This window comes from Rhinolophus sinicus, chromosome 5, assembly GCF_057876585.1.
Source record: "Rhinolophus sinicus isolate RSI-liver-muscle chromosome 5, RSI-T2T, whole genome shotgun sequence".
Lineage (NCBI taxonomy): Eukaryota > Metazoa > Chordata > Mammalia > Chiroptera > Rhinolophidae > Rhinolophus > Rhinolophus sinicus.
In genome coordinates this window covers 82,553,196-82,574,250 of record NC_142505.1, presented here as the reverse complement: position 1 = coordinate 82,574,250, position 21,055 = coordinate 82,553,196, and the positions used below count along the sequence as shown (strand labels likewise).

At 40.9% G+C, this 21,055-nt stretch overlaps 2 protein-coding genes across 7 annotated transcripts in view; both read right to left on the bottom strand.

Annotated features, from left to right (window-relative positions):
• LOC109451776 (protocadherin alpha-C2) overlaps positions 1 to 21,055 on the bottom strand; it is a 165,459-nt gene that overhangs the window by 104,637 nt on the left and 39,767 nt on the right. Inside the window, exon 1 of one of the 6 annotated variants that reach the window (XM_074313657.2) lies at positions 1,395 to 3,998. The exons of the other annotated variants lie outside the window; for them this stretch is intronic. Within the exon in view, the coding sequence (XP_074169758.2) occupies positions 1,395 to 3,797 (2,403 nt within the window). The 5' untranslated portion in view covers positions 3,798 to 3,998. Of the gene's footprint in view, positions 1 to 1,394; positions 3,999 to 21,055 lie in introns of those variants that run through there. 6 annotated transcript variants of the gene reach the window in all.
• Positions 16,677 to 19,802, bottom strand: LOC141567346 (protocadherin alpha-7-like). The gene is made up of 2 exons (XM_088798666.1): positions 17,302 to 19,802; positions 16,677 to 16,793 (listed from the first exon to the last, which is right to left on the bottom strand). Exons 1-2 carry the CDS (start codon positions 17,866 to 17,868, stop codon positions 16,758 to 16,760), a joined length of 603 nt encoding a protein of 200 aa, XP_088654792.1. The 5' UTR covers positions 17,869 to 19,802; the 3' UTR covers positions 16,677 to 16,757.

Below are 21,055 nucleotides of genomic sequence, written 5' to 3'. Positions count from 1 at the left end.
GAGAGAGGTAATAATGCGTGCCCTACCTAACATTACATTTATTGTGTTTACAGTTTCATAAATGATATGAGTGATGGTTTAATCACTTTTGAGTCTGAAGTATTTATTTTAATCTGATTGCTTACTTTGAAATACAGAATGTTTTTAGCCAATTAATATTGAGATACATAATTTCATGACCAGAGGTCAAAAATGAGGTCCTGGAATATGCCAAAAGGCATTCTGTGTAAGTTTAAGGGGAGAATGGCTACATATGACTTTTCTCAGACTCTCAAAGAAGTCAGTGATTCCACCACCCTACCTGTAGTTAAGAGTCACTGCATTAGAAAACTGACTGACCTGGATGTAAATGACCTTTGCTAGAATCTTCAGATGTAATTTAAAAGCATGAAAAGAAAATTTCACAAACATTAGAGATAAAGCATTTAAGAAATTTAAAAGGTGAGATGGGTGAACTGATCCTTGTTAATAGGCTTCACTTTCATGTAGTTATCATTTTCATTTCTAGATGAATCCAAAACACTTAAGAAAAATGCCAAATAGCATATGTTGCAGATAATAGCATATAAGCCTATACCCATGCCTTTAGCAAGTTTGAATTACTTGATTAATATAAATAACTTTATTTGCCTAGTTTACTTTGGAAGCATAAATATGGGAGTTCAGTTTGACTATGGAGTATATACGAATAAATCTCTACCCACTTCATGGAACAAAATAAAAATAAACAGAACTTTTAGTTATATGATTTCAATGTAAGCAGCATACTAGAATGCAAAACTCCATTTTTACTGCAAATAATATGAAAGCAGGTTTTATCTTATCAGTGGAGGCAAAACTAAAGATTACCTAATGGACAATAAATGTATGATGAATGTTTAACACCACAAGAAAAAAAAAGGTAAATCCTTTCAAACCTAATGAAGACAGTGTTCTATCTTTGATAAAAGTCTGAAGTGAGAAAAGTCAAGTGATCTAATAACATGAAAACATCAAGGCAAACGGCTGTTAAAAGACAAAGAGGATGAGATAATCCATAGTGATAATATTCCTGAGGATTAGAGATGAAATGAAGTGACTGACTTAAGTATATCAGTGATGATTAGAAGTTATTTCTAATTAAGTGATAACAGGAAAGTCAATCTTGCATCTTCTTTTAACATTTTCTTAAAAAACATTAGGAGAAATAAGACATTTATTGGCTAAAAAAAAAATAACTGATTCTTCATATGATCCAAACTGGATATGTGCATCATATGGCATTTCACTAAGAGACATTGTTCTTTAAAAGAATACTCAAAATACATAGTATTCAATAGATTTTTCAGTAAAATAAACTGGATTTAAAAATTTTAAACTTACACTTCAAAAGAGAGGGAATCCATAGAACTCACCTGCCCAGGGTGATTTGATCCTGCCTCCTGCCTTTCCCCACCATCTTCTCTATCAAGGCCCGGAGGAAGACTGGGGCTGAAGGCCATGAGGTCGGCCTTGGGCGGGCCCTCCCCAGAGCACACCCTCTGCCGCCTCTGATGCGAGTACGACCAGCTCCCCACGGCGCTGGAGCACACCAGCGTGGGCTTCCCGGGCCCGCACACGCCCTGGGTGGGCGGCGCCGAGCACCGCAGCGCCGTGTACAGCAGCAGCGTGAGCACCAACAGGCTGGACACAGCGCAGATGGCGATGATCAGGTACACGTTCACGTCCACCAGCGCCACCTCTGGGCCCGTGGCCCCCGACGACATCCGCAAGGGGGTCTTCGGCGCCTGGCCGTTGTCCATCAGCGACAGCAGCACGGTGGCGGTTGACAGCAGCGCCGGCTCGCCGTGGTCTTTCACCAGCACCAGCAGGCGCTGGCGCGGCGGATCCGCCTCGTCCAGGGCGCGTGTCGTGCTGATCTCGCCCGTGTACAATCCCACGCGGAACGGGCAGCGCGCGCTCCCCACCGACGGCTGCAGCTCATAAGACAGCCACGCGTTGTAGCCCGAGTCCGCGTCCACCGCGCGCACCTTCGCCACCACGTGGCCCGCGCCCACGGACCGCGACACCAGCTGGCTCATCGCGCCGCCCATGCCGCCCGCCCCAGGCGGCAGCAGCGCCGGCGCGTTGTCGTTCTCGTCCAGCACGAACACCTGCAGCGTCACGTTGCTGCCCAGAGGCGGCACGCCCGCGTCGCGCGCGCTCACCTGGAACTGCAGCAGCTCCAGCTCCTCGTGGTCCAGCGGCTGCAGCGCGTACACCTTGCCGCTCTCCGCGTGCACAGACACGTAGCTCGACAGCGCACGCTCGCCCACCCGCCGCTCCACCAGCGAGTAGGACACCAGCGCGTTCTCCTGCGCGTCCGCATCCCGCGCAGACACCGTGAAGATGTGGCAGCCGGGCGGGTTGTTCTCCTTCACGAACACCGTGTACTCGGGTTGTGCAAACGCGGGCGCGTTGTCGTTCACGTCGGCCACCTCCACGGACACGCTGGCGGTGGCCGACAGCGAAGGCGAGCCCCCGTCCCGCGCGGTCACCACCAATTCATAGACGGACACGCTCTCGCGGTCCAGGGCGCTGTCCAGCACCAGCGAATAATAGTTCTTGAATGTGGACGTGATCTTGAAGGGAACACTGGGCGTTAGAGAACAGGTCACCTGTCCATTGGCACCGGAGTCGCGGTCGGATACACTAATCAACGCAATGACCGTGCTAGTCTGAGTGTCTTCTCTTACTGTGAGAGACAGGGAAGTCACCGTGATCTCAGGAGCGTTATCATTGGCATCTAAGATTTCTACCCAGACTGTACAATGACCTGCCATCAGGGGATTTCCCTTATCTGTGGCCCGTACTTCAATTTCATAAAACTTGTTTTCTTCATAATCTAAAGTTCCATTGACTCTCACCTCTCCATTATTTTCATCTATTGTAAATAAGGATTTTCCATTGGGCTTAATCGACATCAAGGAGTATGTTACCTCCCCATTGACTCCTTCATCGCGATCTGTAGCGTTTAACTTTATCACAAAAGTTTCTTTAGCTGCATTTTCCATTAATCTCACCTTGTATTCTGATTGCTCAAATTCTGGATCATTGTCGTTAATATCCAAGACGCGGATGAAAAGCTGAACCGTGCCGGTGAGCTCCGGTTTCCCCCTGTCTACAGCTGTCAGTAGCAAACTAACTTCCGGAGTTTTCTCTCTATCCAGAGGCTTCTTTAATGCAAGTGACAGTCTGTTAGTCGGCTTACTATTTGCTGGTAATTCTAAAGAAAAATACTCATTCTTACTTAGTCTGTAGGTCAATAGAGCATTCTCTCCTATATCCGCATCAGAAGCGCCCTCTAGAGGAAAATGTGAGTCAGGTTGCTTAGATTCAGAAATCAGCAGCTTTTGTTCTCTGAGAGAGAACACCGGTGGATTGTCATTAATATCCTTTATTTCCACCTCCACATGGAAAACCTGCAGCGGTCTCTCCACGATCACCTCCAGGTGGATGCTACACTCCGCGCTCCGCCCGCACAGCTCCTCGCGGTCGATCCGAGAATTCACAAACAAAATGCCATTCTGCAGATTTACCTCCAGAAGGTCCCCGTGGCCTTTGGATGACACCCGGAACAGGCGCGGTACCAGCTCCGCCAGCTCTAGCCCCAGGTCCTGGGCAATGCGGCCCACGAAGGTGCCGTGTTTGACCTCCTCGGGGACCGAGTAGTGGACCTGGCCGCTCCCAGCTTCCCAGAATGCTAAGAGCAGAAGCGACAGCAGCAGTCGCTTAGTGCTCAATCCTCCTTTTAGAGACCGGAACATCGCATACGACATTGACTTGCAAAATAAGGGTCTTTACACTTACTGTACCACAGACTCCTGTTTCGGGTTTAAAATCTCGCTGAATATTTTATAAGTTTCAAAGGATCCGTTAACAGTAGCGTCCGGCATGATGGAATCGTTCTGTGGTGATTTCCTGGATGTTCAGACCAACCCTTGAATAAACTATTTCCACCGAGCAAAGAGCGACACCTTGTGCCTGAAATTGTGAGTACTGTACACTACATCCAATACCATAGAATTTTAAAGAGAAAAAAAAATTTCCCGTGTTTCATGCTATTTTAACCCCAAGATATTATTTCAAAAGTGCTTATTTATGGAATATTCAGATTTTAAGCCATATTAGAACTGATGGTACTTGGGAAATGTCATTTTATTCTTGACTAGCATCAAATTTAAATTTTTGTTCCTATGTTCAATTTAGTTATACAATTTTTATCTTATCTACATACATATATTAAAGATATTGTTCCTCAGATAAAATATTACCAAATTTGAATTGTTTTATTCTAGTCTCTCTTGTTACTTTGGCTGCTAGGAAACTCAAAGATAAATTTGAAGTCTTAATAACTATTTAGTTTTAAAGTCCTGCATATTGTGTTCTTATCTGTTTGTGCTCTCCTTCTACTCCTATTTCCCTTAGTTCTGATTCCTTATTGTTATTTACATTTAGTTGTGTTCTTGTTGCAAACAACTTTATATCCATTGAAAAACAATAAGAAAAACAAAAATATATTTTTGAATTTAGTAGTTTAGAACATAGAAATCACAAGGGAAAAATCCACTGATGTAGAGGAAATTTTTACTTTATGTAAATTTCATATTCTCATGTAAGTTGCATTGCTAAAAGTATAGCATGAGGTATTAAAATGATACTTTACGTAATGGGGTCAATGATATGAAAGATATCTATCTTTAAACTATCAAAGATAACTATCTTTAAATTATAAAATGAATTTATTATCACTATGAAATAAATAAAAATCACCATGAAAATGTCTGTACCATATTGGTATTTCCAAGTCACAAACACTGCTTTTTGTTTATCTAGTCAAGATATAGCTGAACTGTTTCTTTTTGAAAGAATTTTTGGGTTTAAGATCATAATTTATCCAAAACAAGGGAAATGATTTCTAATTATATCTCCTCTGCCTAATAATGCACTAAAAAACACATAGAAAATAATCAAATAATCAAATGGCAAATGACCTTAGTGTTTGTGGAAGTTCAATCTCATAAAATACTAAGTAGAAAGTGGAAATTGTTGAGTTTTTATTGCCTGAAGTTGTAATTTGGTTGCATGTCCTTTGTATTTTCATATGGCCTTGGGATTTAAGGGGGAGGGGGAAGAGAATGCACTGGAAATACTGGAGCAGAAAGTGATTCAGAATAAATAGCACTCTAGCTTGAGTATTTTGTTGTATAGTTTTGATGGTTCATCTCCAATATAAAATACTGTAATGACATACGCAAAAAATACTAGTATATTTATGTTAATATTTTCTTTATCTTGAATATACACATACTTATATGTATATATTCTATTGCTAATTTCATATCTTGTCCACTTTTTTCAAACTTATTCTTTTACTGATATTATTGTTCTTCTAGAATTCTTAAAGTAAATGCAAGATTCTTTCTTTAAAAACTTGTAAAGCAGACTCATCACCTTTTATGACACTGAATTCTGTTACACATAAAACAATCAGTCATATGGGCCTCTAATCAAAATATAACATTACACTAGATAACAGTAGATTTAACATATTTGAAGCCTGTCATATTTATTTTGGAGAAAAGGGAAGCAACAGACCTCCAACCACTTCATTATGGAAATTAGGATTGAGGTGTGACATGCAATGTGGAATTTTCAAAGGTAGATAGAGAGATGGACATGAGCGTTTACCCAAGAGAGATGATCATATTACATGTCTGAATTAAAATCAGATGTTAATTTAAGAATTATTTTCCAGTAATGTGGTTATTTTGTGAGTAAATGGAGTGACACTGGACAAACACCAAATCTTAAAAGAGTTTTATATATTGTATGAAACAATGACTCATCTTTTGCATTTTGGCTGTGATGTTTCAGATTTCACCATCTCAGCTAGCCCCTTTAGAAGAGATTATGCTATTTTTGAACTCATCTTTGGTGATGGACCTGAGAGCTGGCAATACGCGAATGCCAAGAAGTCACATCAATATCATTGTTAACATTGATTTTGTAAACTCAATTAAAAAGACTGAGCAACTTTGTGCCTGATCTTTACTAAACCAATTTGGTTATTCTTAAGTTCCAACTGTATGTCCTGCTAGTCATGTATTATAGTGCATGGTTTAATGTTCTACTAGTCCTCATCATCCACGAATATTCCATAATAGGTCTGGTACTATTACTTATTGAAAACATAAAACAGAGAAATAAATCTTGAAATCATTCTTGGAAACCCAGGAGGTTCTCCAAAATCAGTAGATTAGAAGTATTATTCAACACTGCATTAACAAAATTATAGGATATACTCAGTGATGTTCACCCTGCTCTATCATGACTTATTCAAGTACACAGTTATTTGATCACAGATCATTTGTTCAGTTGGCACACATCTCTCAGACAACAATAAGACTGAAGAAGACTGAATCTTAAAAGACCTAAACACATGCAAAAATTTTCATGGGAAAAATATACTATTAAAGCTGTATTGAAGTATGCAATTTTGCAAACACATATTGAATCCTTTGTTGATGTTCAGGATCCCAGAAATAATCATATTACCACTTATGTTTGTCCAAAACATTATCCTTATTCACAGTATTAAAAGGACAGGGTCATTTTTGTATGTGTCATTTGACTTTGGTGTTCTGCAAGAACATTACAAACCCCAGTCTTCTAAATTTTCTCATATATTAAATGATTCTTATTTATATCACTTTCAAACAACTGATCCACAGTCCTTATAAGACAACTCTTAAATATTTACCAACTGAATAATACAAATATCTATCCCAATGTGGCATTAACACAAATGATAATGATGATCATGAACTCTTCATGAAAAAAATCACTTAGCCACAAAAATCTTAATTCCTATCTCAGTTATGGCATTGTACAAAATTAATAATGAAGATAATCATGAAGGTTTTTATTCCAAGCAAATCAGAAAGGAGGATTCACCTATATACAGCTTGTACTTGGTTTTCCTAGCCAGAACTATGCCTGATCAGAGAAAAGATTTACTATAGAAAGCTCTACAGTGAATAAAAAGAATGGGTCTGGAATCTAAACGATATGCATTTGAATATCATCTCTATTATGTGCTAGCTGGATGGCAGTGGACAAGACAGACATCGTACTGTCTCTTATCTCATCTTTAAAATTTGAATAGTCACATGTAATTTACAAGTTGTTATAAGAATTAAATGAAATTATGTATTTTAAGCCCTCTAACACCATGTCTAACAAATAGAAATAGCTCGTATCATGGTGGTTTATTACAGTTAGTGACCAATGTTTGTTCTTGTTATTCCATAGCTAAGGATGAAGAGAATTCCAGTACAATAACTAGGGTATGGCTTTTCCTTTACTGAAGATTTCCTAATGTTCATCTTCATGGAAATCATTCTTAAAGAAAATAACTGCTAATGCCTTCTCAGCATTCCTATTAACTTCCCCCTATCTATTATAACATGGTTCTCCTCCCACATGTAAATTATCATATATAATTTATTTCTCCACACAATCCAATTAAGGTGGTCTTTAATTTTATACTGGAGCCAAAAAGAAAAAAATTAACTTCCATGTTACTTGAGTCACACCCTTACAGCCCTAAATACAAGTTCTCTGTGACCTTTTTAAACAATTCACACAAATATAACTTTGTGACAAAAAAATTGTTTGCATCAAATGTATCTAAAGTATACAAGGTTAAATTCTGAAATGCAATAAACAACACCATTGTCAAATGCTAATGCTAAGTGGAAGTGTCAAGTGGAAGCTCTGTGGTTGTTATGCTTAAGTTATTTGAAGAAATGTTATTTTGAAGTCCAAGCAACTCGGTGAACACTGGCAGCAGTTATCACACTTCCTCATACATGGGAAGACTCTCTTAAACTCAAAGCACAAAAAAAGTATGAATTTTCCTGCCCTAAATCATTTCCATACAGCCTCATGACAGGTGCGGTGAATGAAAGAAATATAAGTATGATCAATGCTCAAATAAATCTTCCAAATAAAATAGAGTTCAACAAATTAATCTGGAGAGCAGCAATGGGTTCAACAGGCAATTAGCAAAACTTTCCTTTATATTGGGGAATAAAGGAAAAAAGTCTATCTGAAGTAGCTGAAGACTATGAAGAAAATGAGCTTGAAATTATGAGAATTAAAGACAAAAGACAGTGAAGCTATCCCTAAAAATAGGGTAAAACTTCACCCGCTATTTCAAAGACATGCCACCGATTATAAACAAAGTGATTTATAAAATGAGGCCACCTCAACCGCCCATGCCCATTAGTAACAGGTAAATTTACAGATTATAGGAAATTAAGAACTTAAACATGTTTGAACTCAAATTAACTAAATTATGAAGTTATGCATTATTATAACTTTGAATATGTAAATATAATAAATGGAGGATACCACTTAGAGTAAGAAAATGAATAAGAAGAATGAACTTGCGGTAAAAATTGAGAAGTAGAAGAATTAAGCCCTGCCCACACCCTCCATTTCTCATCAGTGATCCTTGCCTCCTTCCGGTCTCACTTAACCGTCCACATCTACAGGAGGCTTTAGCCATCTATTTCATTACTGCTATTACTACAATTATTATTTCTACCAACTAAATAATATTCCTGGTGTATTCATAAAGACTGTGTGAAAAGTAATAGTGTGCTTCCAGTATGCTTTAAAATAAGCTATCGCAAAAAAAAAAAAAAAAAAAAAAAAGGCAAAAACCAATATGTTGGTGAATTACTATGCGATTGACATTAAAGGCATGCAATACATCCCAGAGTACTGTACTTACATTCTCGCAAATCTCCTGTTGTTTTCCATTATCTCCACAACTCGAGCAAGGAGGAACACTAGGACTGAAGGCCATGAGGTCGGCCTTGGGCGGGCCCTCCCCAGAGCACACCCTCTGCCGCCTCTGCTGCGAGTACGACCAGCTCCCCACGGCGCTGGAGCACACCAGCGTGGGCTTCCCGGGCCCGCACACGCCCTGGGTAGGCGGCGCCGAGCACCGCAGCGCCGTGTACAGCAGCAGCGTGAGCACCAACAGGCTGGACACCGCGCAGATGGCGATGATCAGGTACACGTTCACATCCACCAGCGCCACCTCTGGGCCCGTGGCCCCCGACGACATCCGCAAGGGGGTCTTCGGCGCCTGGCCGCTGTCCACCAGCGACAGCAGCACGGTGGCTGTAGACACCAGCGCCGGCTCGCCGTGGTCCTTCACCAGCACCAACAGGGGCTGAAGCGGCGCGTCCGCCTCGTCCAGGGCGCGTGTCGTGCTGATCTCGCCCGTGTACAGCCCCACGCGGAACAGGCTGAGCGTGCTCCCCGCCGCCGGCTGCAGCTCATAAGACAGCCACGCGTTGTAGCCCGAGTCCGCGTCCACCGCGCGCACCTTCGCCACCACGTGGCCCGCGCCCATCGACCGCGACACCGGCTGGCTCATCGCGCCGCCCACGCCGCCCGCCCCAGGCGGCAGCAGCGCCGGCGCGTTGTCGTTCTCGTCCAGCACGAACACCTGCAGCGTCACGTTGCTGCCCAGAGGCGGCACGCCCGCGTCGCGCGCGCTCACCTGGAACTGCAGCAGCTCCAGCTCCTCGTGGTCCAGCGGCTGCAGCGCGTACACCTGGCCGCTTTCCGCGTGCACAGACACGTAGCTCGACAGCGCACGCTCGCCCACCCGCCGCTCCACCAGCGAGTAGGACACCAGCGCGTTCTCCTGCGCGTCCGCATCCCGCGCAGACACCGTGAAGATGTGGCAGCCGGGCGGGTTGTTCTCCTTCACGAACACCGTGTACTCGGGCTGCGCGAACGCCGGCGCGTTGTCGTTCACGTCGGCCACCTCCACGGACACGCTGGCGGTGGCCGACAGCGAAGGCGAACCCCCGTCCCGCGCGGTCACTACTACAGTGTAGTCCGACACGCTCTCGCGGTCCAGGGCGCTGTCCAGCACCAGCGAATAGTAATTCTTGAAGGTGGACACGAGCTTGAATGGGACATGAGGTGTTAGTGAGCAGGTCACCTGTCCGTTCGCGCCAGAGTCACGGTCGGACACGCTGACCAAGGCGATGACACTGCCCACCTGAGCATCCTCACGCACAGGGAGAGACAGCGAAGTGACAACCACCTCCGGTGAATTATCATTTTCATCCATGATTTCCACTAGGACAGTGCAGTGACCAACCATAGGTGGGTTTCCTTTATCTGTAACATCTACATGAATTTCGTAAGTGCTACTATCCTCAAAGTCAATAGCATCATTTATTCTTATTTCTCCCGTCCTTTCATTTATCTGAAATTTCCTTCTTATGCTAGGTAAAACCAAAGAGCTAAATGAATATATCATTTCTTTGTTTATCTCTTCATCTGCATCAGAAGCATTTAGCCATATTACTAACGTTTGGTTCGCTGAATTTTCATACATCTTAACTTCATAAATGGGTCGGTCAAATACAGGGGCATTATCATTTGCATCCAACACCAAGATCAGCAGAGAAACAGATCCGGTAAGTTCGGGTTTCCCTCCATCAGTTGCCGTTAATAACAACTGAAATTGAGGAGTTTCTTCACGATCCAGCAGTTTTCGTAGAACAAGCACTGGGAATTTGCCTTTGTCTTTTTTGTTTGTAATATCAAGAATGAAAAACTCATTTGGAGTGAGTCTGTAAGTAAGCACTGCATTCTCTCCAACATCCACATCCGATGCGCCTTCTAGCGGAAATCTAGAATCAAGCAGTCGAGATTCGGGTATTGAGAGCTTTTGTTCTGAGACAGAGAACACCGGCGGATTGTCGTTAATGTCCTTCACCTCCACCTCCACGTGGAAAACCTGCAGCGGCCTCTCCACGATCACCTCCAGGTGGATGCTACAGTCCGCGCTCCGCCCGCACAGCTCCTCGCGGTCGATCCGAGAATTCACAAACAAAATGCCATTCTGCAGATTTACCTCCAGAAGGTCCCCGCGGCCTTTGGACGCCACCCGGAACAGGCGCGGTACCAGCTCCGCCAACTCCAGCCCCAGGTCCTGGGCGATGCGGCCCACGAAGGTGCCGTGTTTGGCCTCCTCGGGGACCGAGTAGTGGACCTGGCAGGTCCCGGTCTCCCAGTTTAGGAGGAGCAGAAGAGAAAGCAGCAGGCGCCCAGCTTTCAGGCCGCTGGGTCTGTAGACCAACATCATACATACCTTTCTCCTGTTTTACAAATCTATGAATCAGCGGTCTAGAAGACACACACGCTCCGAATTTTCCTATTCGATTTCTTACATCCAGTTTTATCGAAATGCCTGAGATCTCAGAATGTAGCTCCTTTCTACTCCTTGAGAAACCCAGGATTATGCCTTTGTTCTAAAAGCTATTTTGTGGAAGACCGCGACATCCCGTGGCTTAAATGTGTAAGTACAATTCCATGAGTTTAACAACTTTCCTTTTATTCGTATCTTTTAATTCTATTTTTATGTGTTTGTATCTCTATGGACTCTCAAAGCCTCACATCGTGTCTCTTTTGTAAATAATAACAATCACAGTTGATCCCTAAAGCAGATCCCTAGTGAATGCAGAATCTCAGAGGAGTAATTCTTCCCCTAACGATGTTATCATTTAATTAGCTAAATTTGAAAATACCCTTAATATTTATATAATACTGAGTGTACTTGTATTTCATTGGTAACAAATTTAGGTATCTTCAAGTTCTCACAATTAATTAACTCCTCTTTGTCATTATTTTGAGATTAAATAAACATTATTTAGACACAAATCTCAAGCATCAATTCTCTGTGAGGTGTTTGCAACTTCTAAAAGAGATCTCTAGCTTAAACATCAGAAATTTCTCCATTCATATTCCTATTCTCCAACTTACAAGTTGTGTGACTTAGGGGATATAATTTAACCTCTCTCAGTCTCAGTTTCCACTTTCATAACTTTCATATAATAATAATAATAATAATAATAATAATAATAATATGGTGGTTGTGTGAATCAAGTGCTTAGGATAGCATCTTAAGGAAAGTGAATGCTTCATAAATGGCAATTATTCTCAAGACTCAATGAAGCCACATTCATTTTCACAATGCTCAAGACCAAAATTGGTTCCTTTAGCAAAATTACTACCAATAGAATATTGTCACTTTACAATGCCTTCATTACTGCTACTGCTTAGGCTCAGTGGTGGTTCCTGTCTTCAAGAAAACAGAAAGGTGCTTTTATTGAAAAATCAGTTATACAGGGAGAAGTTTACTTTTTTATATACATCTTACATGGGCAAAAAAAACCTTAATTATGATTCTAAATAAATTAATTCAAAAACGCACGATTTCCACTTTCAGAAACAACTGCCTTCATCTTTGTTATATTTAAGCTTTTCAAATATACCAATGCAGTTTTGGAATCATCTAATAGTTTTATCAGTGTCAATAAAGTTTTTCATCACCACCTCCCATAAAAATATTTTCTCTTGCTCTCAAAACATGGAATAAAATATTCAATAACTGAAACTTGCCATGAATATATGTATACTACTGAATAACATGAAATTTCTCTTTTTCCAAAACAGGAAAACTTAATAGGACCTTTGGTCTTATCCAAAGGTTAATTTCTTTACTTTAATGATATTGTGATTTATAAAAGAGCTAGTTTTAAGAGATGGAAATTTTTGAACTCTTTTAGTTGTTATTTGAGCTGAAACTAGAGCAACATTTATGAAGAAGAAAATTTACAGAAATGAGGGTCACTGGGTTCATTAACTTATGTGTGCTACTAAATTTTGTTTTTATACATCTCTACTCCTTTAGAATGATTGGGGTCAAAGTCCATTCAAATGTTGATTTTAACGGTTACTTTTCTAATAAGCATAAACTAAAATGTAATGAGCTATCTATCTACCCACAATACCAATGTTCATTTTGAGCTACTATCTGGAATCTTAAAATAAGTTTATCAATGATTTATCATCTCAACACAAGATAATGATATAAATGAAACTTCATTCCTGTTAATGTGCATTTTATACCAGGTAATAACATAAATGTCCCCATGTAAATCTCCAATACTGAATAAAAAATAGGGATGAATACTGTCCCCATGTAAATCTCCAATACTGAATAAAAAATAGGATGTAGCTAAACTACATCCCGTCGTATAGTAGGCATTTGCTTTGCCAAGCATCTCCATAGGGCTATTGGAACTAAAACTTCAGTTGGATAAGAATCACCTGGAGTGTTGTAAATATGTAAATTTGCCAGTCCCACTTATTTTAGAAATTCTGAGATGGAGTCAGGGAACCAGGACTTGAGGTATTGCTAATGCAGTTGGCATTATCAGATCTAAGAACAGGCTGACCCCAATTTGCCTGAGATATGCTCTATTAATGCTGTAGTCTTGTATACTTATTTATAGTGCCTGTTTTACTTGCAAATGTGTCTGAGATTGGCTTATAACTTAGATAGCTAGCCTTATTTAGAAACTACAATTTAGAGACTGGCATACTCATAGAGGGGCTTCATTATTTGTTTCATTATTCTGGCTTGAATTGAAGACTGTTACCTACTGAAGCACAGAGGGACAGCTATTAGGCACAGTAATTAAGTGTCTTCCATACTTTCACCGCTTCATTTTGAACTTCCCAGCTTTTTCAATCCTAACCTCCCTGAATCCCAGTGTGCTCATACTTCCTGATGACCCCAAAAATAAATTCATTACTAAGATGTTCACTGATCTTTTGAAAATTTGCATATGATGACAGCCCATATCTGGGAGATAATAAAGATTAATATAAAAGACTAAATAACCAATTATATCAATATAGACATCAATAATAAATAATACAATTTGTAATTATAGAAGACATAGTAAGTACTTAAATAATACTAACTCTAAGAGATTAGAGGTGGGGTTTAGGGGGGAAATGACATTTCTAGCAGTCCTTCATCAATATAACGTAACTAAATACCTTGGCCCGAGTTTACCTGGCATATGGAATCTGACCAAAGTGCAAGGACAGAGATATTTGAAAGTATGTCTGGATTTAGTCATTGATTTAAGGTGAGTTGTGCTGACAGACATAGACAGGTTTGACCACAGAAGTTCAGAAAATATTCAAATTTTGAAAGAAATAAAATGAAAAAAGATATTGTTTTGTAGCATATACCAAACATGTGTCCTATAGGGTAAAATAAAAAATTACTGAGATATTTTAAGTGAATTTTGCTTACATTTTATGGTTATATTGTGGCTTTATTCTCAATGCCACTCTGACCTTGTAAAATACCTAACACAATAAAAAATAAAACACATGAATAGAAATACAAATCATATCACAAAAACTCAACATAAGGACTAAGGAAGCTTATAAAATATAAATTAGAAAATAAAATAAAAGCATGAACTAAATATAAGAGTGTGGAGAACCAGCAACTTGAAAGTCCCAAATCACAATTCAGGAAATATAAGTTTAACATCCTCATCTAAACTGGTAGAGGTAATTTTTTTAAGTTCCAGAGGATGAATTTCAAGAGAATTCAACGGGTAGAATGTAGGCAGATCTTTAATGCCCAAGCATTATGTCACTAACAGAAAATTTCAATGAAAAGAAAAAAGTCTTCTTGAGGAAAGAAAGTACATGTCAGCAAGTATTTTTTCCAATATCAGTATTTTTTCCAAAATATATTTTTCCAATATATTTCCTGAAATATTAATTTCAAGACATTTTCTAAGTGTAAAAAGATTCTAAATCAACATTTTCTTAAGATCTACATTGTTAGACATATAAAAACATATTTTACACAAGTTTGAATGAGAGTTATATTTGTAATATTTATTGTCAGAACTAGATTCCTAAAGTTAAAGCACGTGTATTCTGGGGTATACTGGAAGTTAGTCACTGAAATTATAGACACTGAGTAGTGCTGGCCAACCATATCTCTAGACCATCTCCATCCAGAGAAAAGTAGAAAACTACAGAGTTGACAAGGTAACAGTTACTACTTATTTCTGCTATGAGGTTTCTTATAAACAGTGGAATTAGACTAAAATAGTATGCACACTTTAGAAATGAATAAATAATAAAATGGTGTTGAAGTTTACTTAATGTGTAACAACTAAATTTATTTTCACCAAATAGTTCTCAGGTACAGTGAAAGCATTGCTTTAGTAATTCAACATGACTCCCATAACAGGTTTTAAATAAGTTGATTCAGTACTCAACAAATACCCATTCAACGTATGGTTTATCATGATTCTCATTTGGAAGTGGAAACACAAAATTAGCTATAAACTTAAGATTCACTTTCTGGTAATACAATTTTAAATTCTGGCATATCTCTAAAATAAAAATTATTTTAATTAAACTCCTATGGGTATATAATTTAATATATACCCATATGGGTAATAAGAATATTTTCAAGACTAAATAAATAAGTATAATAATAAATAAACTATAGGAACAACCCACCTTTCCAGAGGATTCCAAAGAAGCATGTGGATCTCCCGTTCCATCTATAGATCCAGGACAGGGAGGAAGGCTGGGGCTGAAGGCCATGAGGTCGGCCTTGGGCGGGCCCTCCCCAGAGCACACCCTCTGCCGCCTCTGCTGCGAGCACGACCAGCTCCCCACGGCGCTGGAGCACACCAGCGTTGGCTTCCCGGGCCCGCACACGCCCTGGGTAGGCGGCGCCGAGCACCGCAGCGCCGTGTACAGCAGCAGCGTGAGCACCAACAGGCTGGACACAGCGCAGATGGCGATGATCAGGTACACGTTCACATCCACCAGAGCCGTGTCCACGCTCGCAGCGCCAACTGACATCCGCGAGGGGGTCTTCGACGCCTGGCCGCTGTCCACCAGCGACAGCAGCACGGTGGCGGTAGACACCAGCGCCGGCTCGCCGTGGTCCTTCACCAGCACCAGCAGGCGCTGGCGCGGCGCGTCCGCCTCATCCAGGGTGCGCGTCGTGCTGATCTCGCCCGTGTACAGCCCCACGCGGAACGGACTGAGCGCGCCCCCCGCTAACCGCTGCAGCTCATAAGACAGCCACGCGTTGTAGCCCGAGTCCGCGTCCACCGCGCGCACCTTCGCCACCACGTGGCCCGCGCCCACAGACCGCGACACCAGCTGGCTCATCGCCCCGCCCACGCCGCCCGCCCCAGGCGGCAGCAGCGCCGGCGCGTTGTCGTTCTCGTCCAGCACGAACACCTGCAGCGTCACGTTGCTGCCCAGAGGCGGCACGCCCGCGTCGCGCGCGCTCACCTGGAACTGCAGCAGCTCCAGCTCCTCGTGGTCCAGCGGCTGCAGCGCGTACACCTGGCCGCTCTCCGCGTGCACAGACACGTAGCTCGACAGCGCACGCTCGCCCACCCGCCGCTCCACCAGCGAGTAGGACACCAGCGCGTTCTCCTGCGCATCTGCATCCCGCGCAGACACCGTGAAGATGTGGCAGCCGGGTGGGTTGTTCTCCTTCACGAACACGGTGTACTCGGTTTGCGCGAACGCTGGCGCGTTGTCGTTCACGTCGGCCACCTCCACGGACACGCTGGCGGTGGCCAATAGCGAAGGCGAGCCCCCGTCCCGCGCGGTCACCACCAGTTCATAGTCCGACACGCTCTCGCGGTCCAGGGCGCTGTCCAGCACCAGCGAATAGTAATTCTTGAAGGTGGATACCAGTTTGAAGGGAACATGGGGTGTTAGTGAGCAGGTCACCTGTCCGTTCGCTCCAGAATCTCTGTCAGACACGTTAATCAAGGTTATGACTGTGCCCGGCTGAGCATCCTCTGATATAGCTAGAGACAGGGAAGAGACAGTCAACTGTGGGGCATTGTCATTAGCGTCCACAACTTCCACAAGAACTGTACAGTGACCAGCCAAGGGTAGGAAGCCTTTATCAATCGCCTCTACTCGAATTTTGTAGGCATCGTTTTCTTCAAAATCGATATGTCCAATTGCTAGAATTTCTCCACTTAAGGGGTCTATGTAGAACTTAGACTTTACACCTGGGGAAATATCACTGGAAAATGAGTAAATAATGTCCCCATTCAAGTCTTCATCTAAATCCGAGGCATTAAGTTTAATTACCAACGTTCCATTAGGAACATTTTCTGGTAATTTCACCGCATAGAATGTTCTATCGAAAGCAGGGGCGTTGTCATTGGCATCTAGCACAGTGACGAGCAACTGAACGGTGCCAGTCAGCTCAGGTTTGCCTCTGTCAGTGGCTATGAGCAGTAAAAAAATCTCCGGAGCTTCTTCCCTATCTAAATGTTTCCGTAATACAAGTCCAAGAGGTTTTACCTGTTCGTCGGTAGTCGGAACGTCCAAAGAGAAATGCTCATTGGAGCTCAGTCTGTAAGTCAGCAAAGCATTCTCCCCGATATCTGCATCGGATGCGCCCTCTAGTGGAAACCGAGAGTCAAGCGGCCTGGATTCCGCAATGAACAGATTCTTTTGCGTTCCCGGGAACATAGGCGGATTGTCGTTAATGTCCTTCACTTCCACATCCACATGGAAAACCTGCAGCGGTCTCTCCACGATCACCTCCAGGTGGATGCTACACACCGTGCTCCGCCCGCACAGCTCCTCGCGGTCGATCCGAGAATTCACAAACAACATGCCATTCTTCAGATTTACCTCCAGGAGGTCCCCGCGACCTTTGGACGCCACCCGGAACAGGCGCGGCACCAGCTCCGCCAACTCCAGCCCCAGGTCCTGGGCGATGTGGCCCACGAAGGTGCCGTGTTTGGCTTCCTCCGGGACCGAGTAGTGGACCTGGCCGCTCCCAGCCTCCCAGGCTGTGAGAATTATAGTAAACAGCAGCAGTAGATGCCGGTCCCCCTGGTCACCTCGATTGGAGTCCACCATTTCAAATTTTTGTGTTTTTTTTAACTCTAAGCAGAATGGTTTCTCTCAAAATTTATAGGAATCTTCTTATCCCTTCTTTACCATCCTGATTTGCTCTCCATTGTTAAACTTCCGGATAGTGTAACAGCGTGGAGAGTTGTTCCAATGTGAAAGGGATGACTTAGTTTTGTCTTGAAGATGAGAGAATTTCGCGGTAAAGAGCGACATCATGTGGCCCAAATAGTAAGTACGAAGTACAAAAATCAACTTTATATTAAGATACAAAGTTTTATTTCAACCTCTGAATTTTTTCCTTTATTTTTGTTAAAGGGAACATTCTCATTCTTGCTGAAGGCATTCATAGGAAACTTCTGAATGTTTAGTGTGACCATAATTGTGGTTTCCTTATGCCTTGATTATGTTTTTCCACAAAGTTTTAAAATAAAGATTAAAATTTAAGTGACAATAAAGCAAATTGTGTTAGTAACACTAAGTTTTAAAATCCTGTGTTCAGATTCAGGAAACTGTATTTTCTTAGATTTCTGTTAAGAAAACTCATGGTCTCTCTTGGGATCCAGGATTCAAAAATCTACTAATGGAAGAAAAACTTTAAAAGGTTGTTTGTTTTTAGGAAGCAAGGAATATAAGCAATTCATTCATTTATTTTTCTTAAGAAAACACAATGATAGGCTTGGGGATATTTGTAGAGGTGTAATTTATATTAACTGAATTTTGTGAGAAGAAAGTATTCTGAGTTTCTGAGTCTCTTTTCATCAGAGACTATTCAGAGAATCAGAAAGTATTCTGAGTCTCTTTTCATCAGAATTTATGTATTCTTTTTCAGGAGTTTATGGTCCTTATATCTCTTTATTCTTTCCATCCTTTCTAAGCCTCATGTTTTTATGAATAATCACGGTTTTTACAATCTCCAATACCATTTAGATTATTTATTTTACAATATAACTTTATTTCATTAGATAAATGTTGGTACTCATCTGTCATACTCAGAGCAGTATTTAATCAAGACTGGGGTGTTTTATCCTTTTTAGTTCTAGTACTTAACAGAGCAAGTTTTTTAAAAAAATGTTTCACTCTCATGTTCCTAACTGTAAGTAAAATAATTACATCTGCATTCAAATGCTTTCCAAGTTTGACACCTGACTAAAGGAGTTTTAAATATTGCTGCTATCTTGGATTATTGAAATTGCTTCTAACTGTGTCATCTTGTCACAACCTCATTTATTCTTCACTTAATCCTGACAGTCATCTTCCTGAAAAACACCTTTTATTCCTATTGCTTAACACTTTTTGATACAAGTTTTCAATGGGCATTAGAGATGAATTAAACTTTCTTACGGTAGTACTCAACGTTACCCAAGATATTTTTCTCATATTGTTTTTTCCTGCCTTATCTCATACTCTTTCCTATGAAAACCATGTTTTGACGAAAGCAAACTATTCTCTGTTTCCAGGCACATGTGGTATTTTCTGTGTACTCATTTACTTAATTCCATTGTTCTCAAGAATACTTATGACACTCAATACTCTCCCAGGGGAAACTTCTCCATTTTAATACCACTAAAAACATCATAACTTTTGAAAGGCTCCTTCAACAAAGGAAATAGGCATATCTTTCTTTTCATTTCCAATCACAGTGATTCACATTTCTTGCACCTCTTGTAATATTCTGCCTTCTAAAATGGTCATATTTATGTGTGATGTGTATCTTTAATTTTTGACAAACTTCTTGAAGCCAGGCAATGGGTCTTGTTAATTCAATGAGACATGGCTCATTATCATGCTCTTAGAGACCCACCTAGAACCTTTTAAAAATGGTTACTCAAGAGTGATGGTTATGGTTCTTTGCTATTTCCTAAAACAGCATTTGGTTTTTAAGGTTGTTATATCTAACTAGCTATACAAATGACACTCTTTATTGATAACCATAGCCTATTTTGTCACTTTTAAGTATGTGTTTTAAAATTATTGTATGCTTACATATTTTTAAAAAACAGAAAATATTGTTAATGGTTTTTGCAATTTCAAGAATGGAAAATGAGCACATTGGGGAGCATAAACCCCAAGTAAGTCCTCAGATGTCGGACCTTGGGCAACTTTTAAATGCGGGAAACTACACCATTCCAATTAAACATAGTCTTTTTTGAATCCAAGCATCTTTTCCATTGCCAAAGTCTTAATTCAATTTTCAACTTTAAAAAACCAATATTAAATTATTTTTTCAGTGTAGTACTCGGCATTCAAAACGTTAGAGTCATCTTGGATTAATTTGGTAATTATGATCTCCCTATGAATAACAAAACATGTAATGTTTACATAAAATTAAAATAATAGGAAGCCATACTGACAACTTTGACATTTTAGATTTTACTATACCTCTTCAGAAAATAATACGTAATTTTACTCAGCATTTACTATTTAGCTAATACTATTATGGTACCTTATAAGTATCAATTTACTAAATACTTACAATTCTTTGTGATAGATACTACTGTCAATCATTCCAACTTTACAGGTAGAAAAGTTGGAATTATACAATTCCAACTGAGAGGTTAAACAATTATCCATGCTGCACAAAACAAATTGGTAGGGATGGAATTTAGGCAAGGAAGGATGGCTTCAAAACTCATGACACTTAACACTAGGATCTGCTGCTTTTGTGTAGAGAAATAGTGACTAGTTAAAATCATAATATGGAAAGAACAAGTGAAAGTATTAAGTTAGAAGATATAGCTCTCCGTAAAAAGAAATCCAAATAAAACTCAAACACAAACAACAAATTTGCAGTGTCTCAGGAACACAGATTTTATGTGGATTTATTTGATCAAAGTCCAAATTCCCTTAAATTACTATTTCTCCCATGTTTGGATGCCTGACAAACTGAGCAATAACATGGGTGTCACATGGTAACTAAGAGTATTAAATCTCCCCTTTCACACCTTCATCCAGATCAAAAGTACTCAGTCTGATAACTAATGTCTGTCATTTTTTCCCAAATGGTTTAAAGGCCCAACAATAAATGACCACTACAGCCTTTGGAATCACCGGGTCCAAAGGGGAATCTAGAGAATAAAATAAGATGGACAGAGTCCTTACACAAAATGGATAACTTGAAGTGTTGGCTAAGTAAAATTTACCAGCCAAAAAGAAGAAAAGAAAAATAGAAAGGGTAAAAGAATAAGTAAAAGTG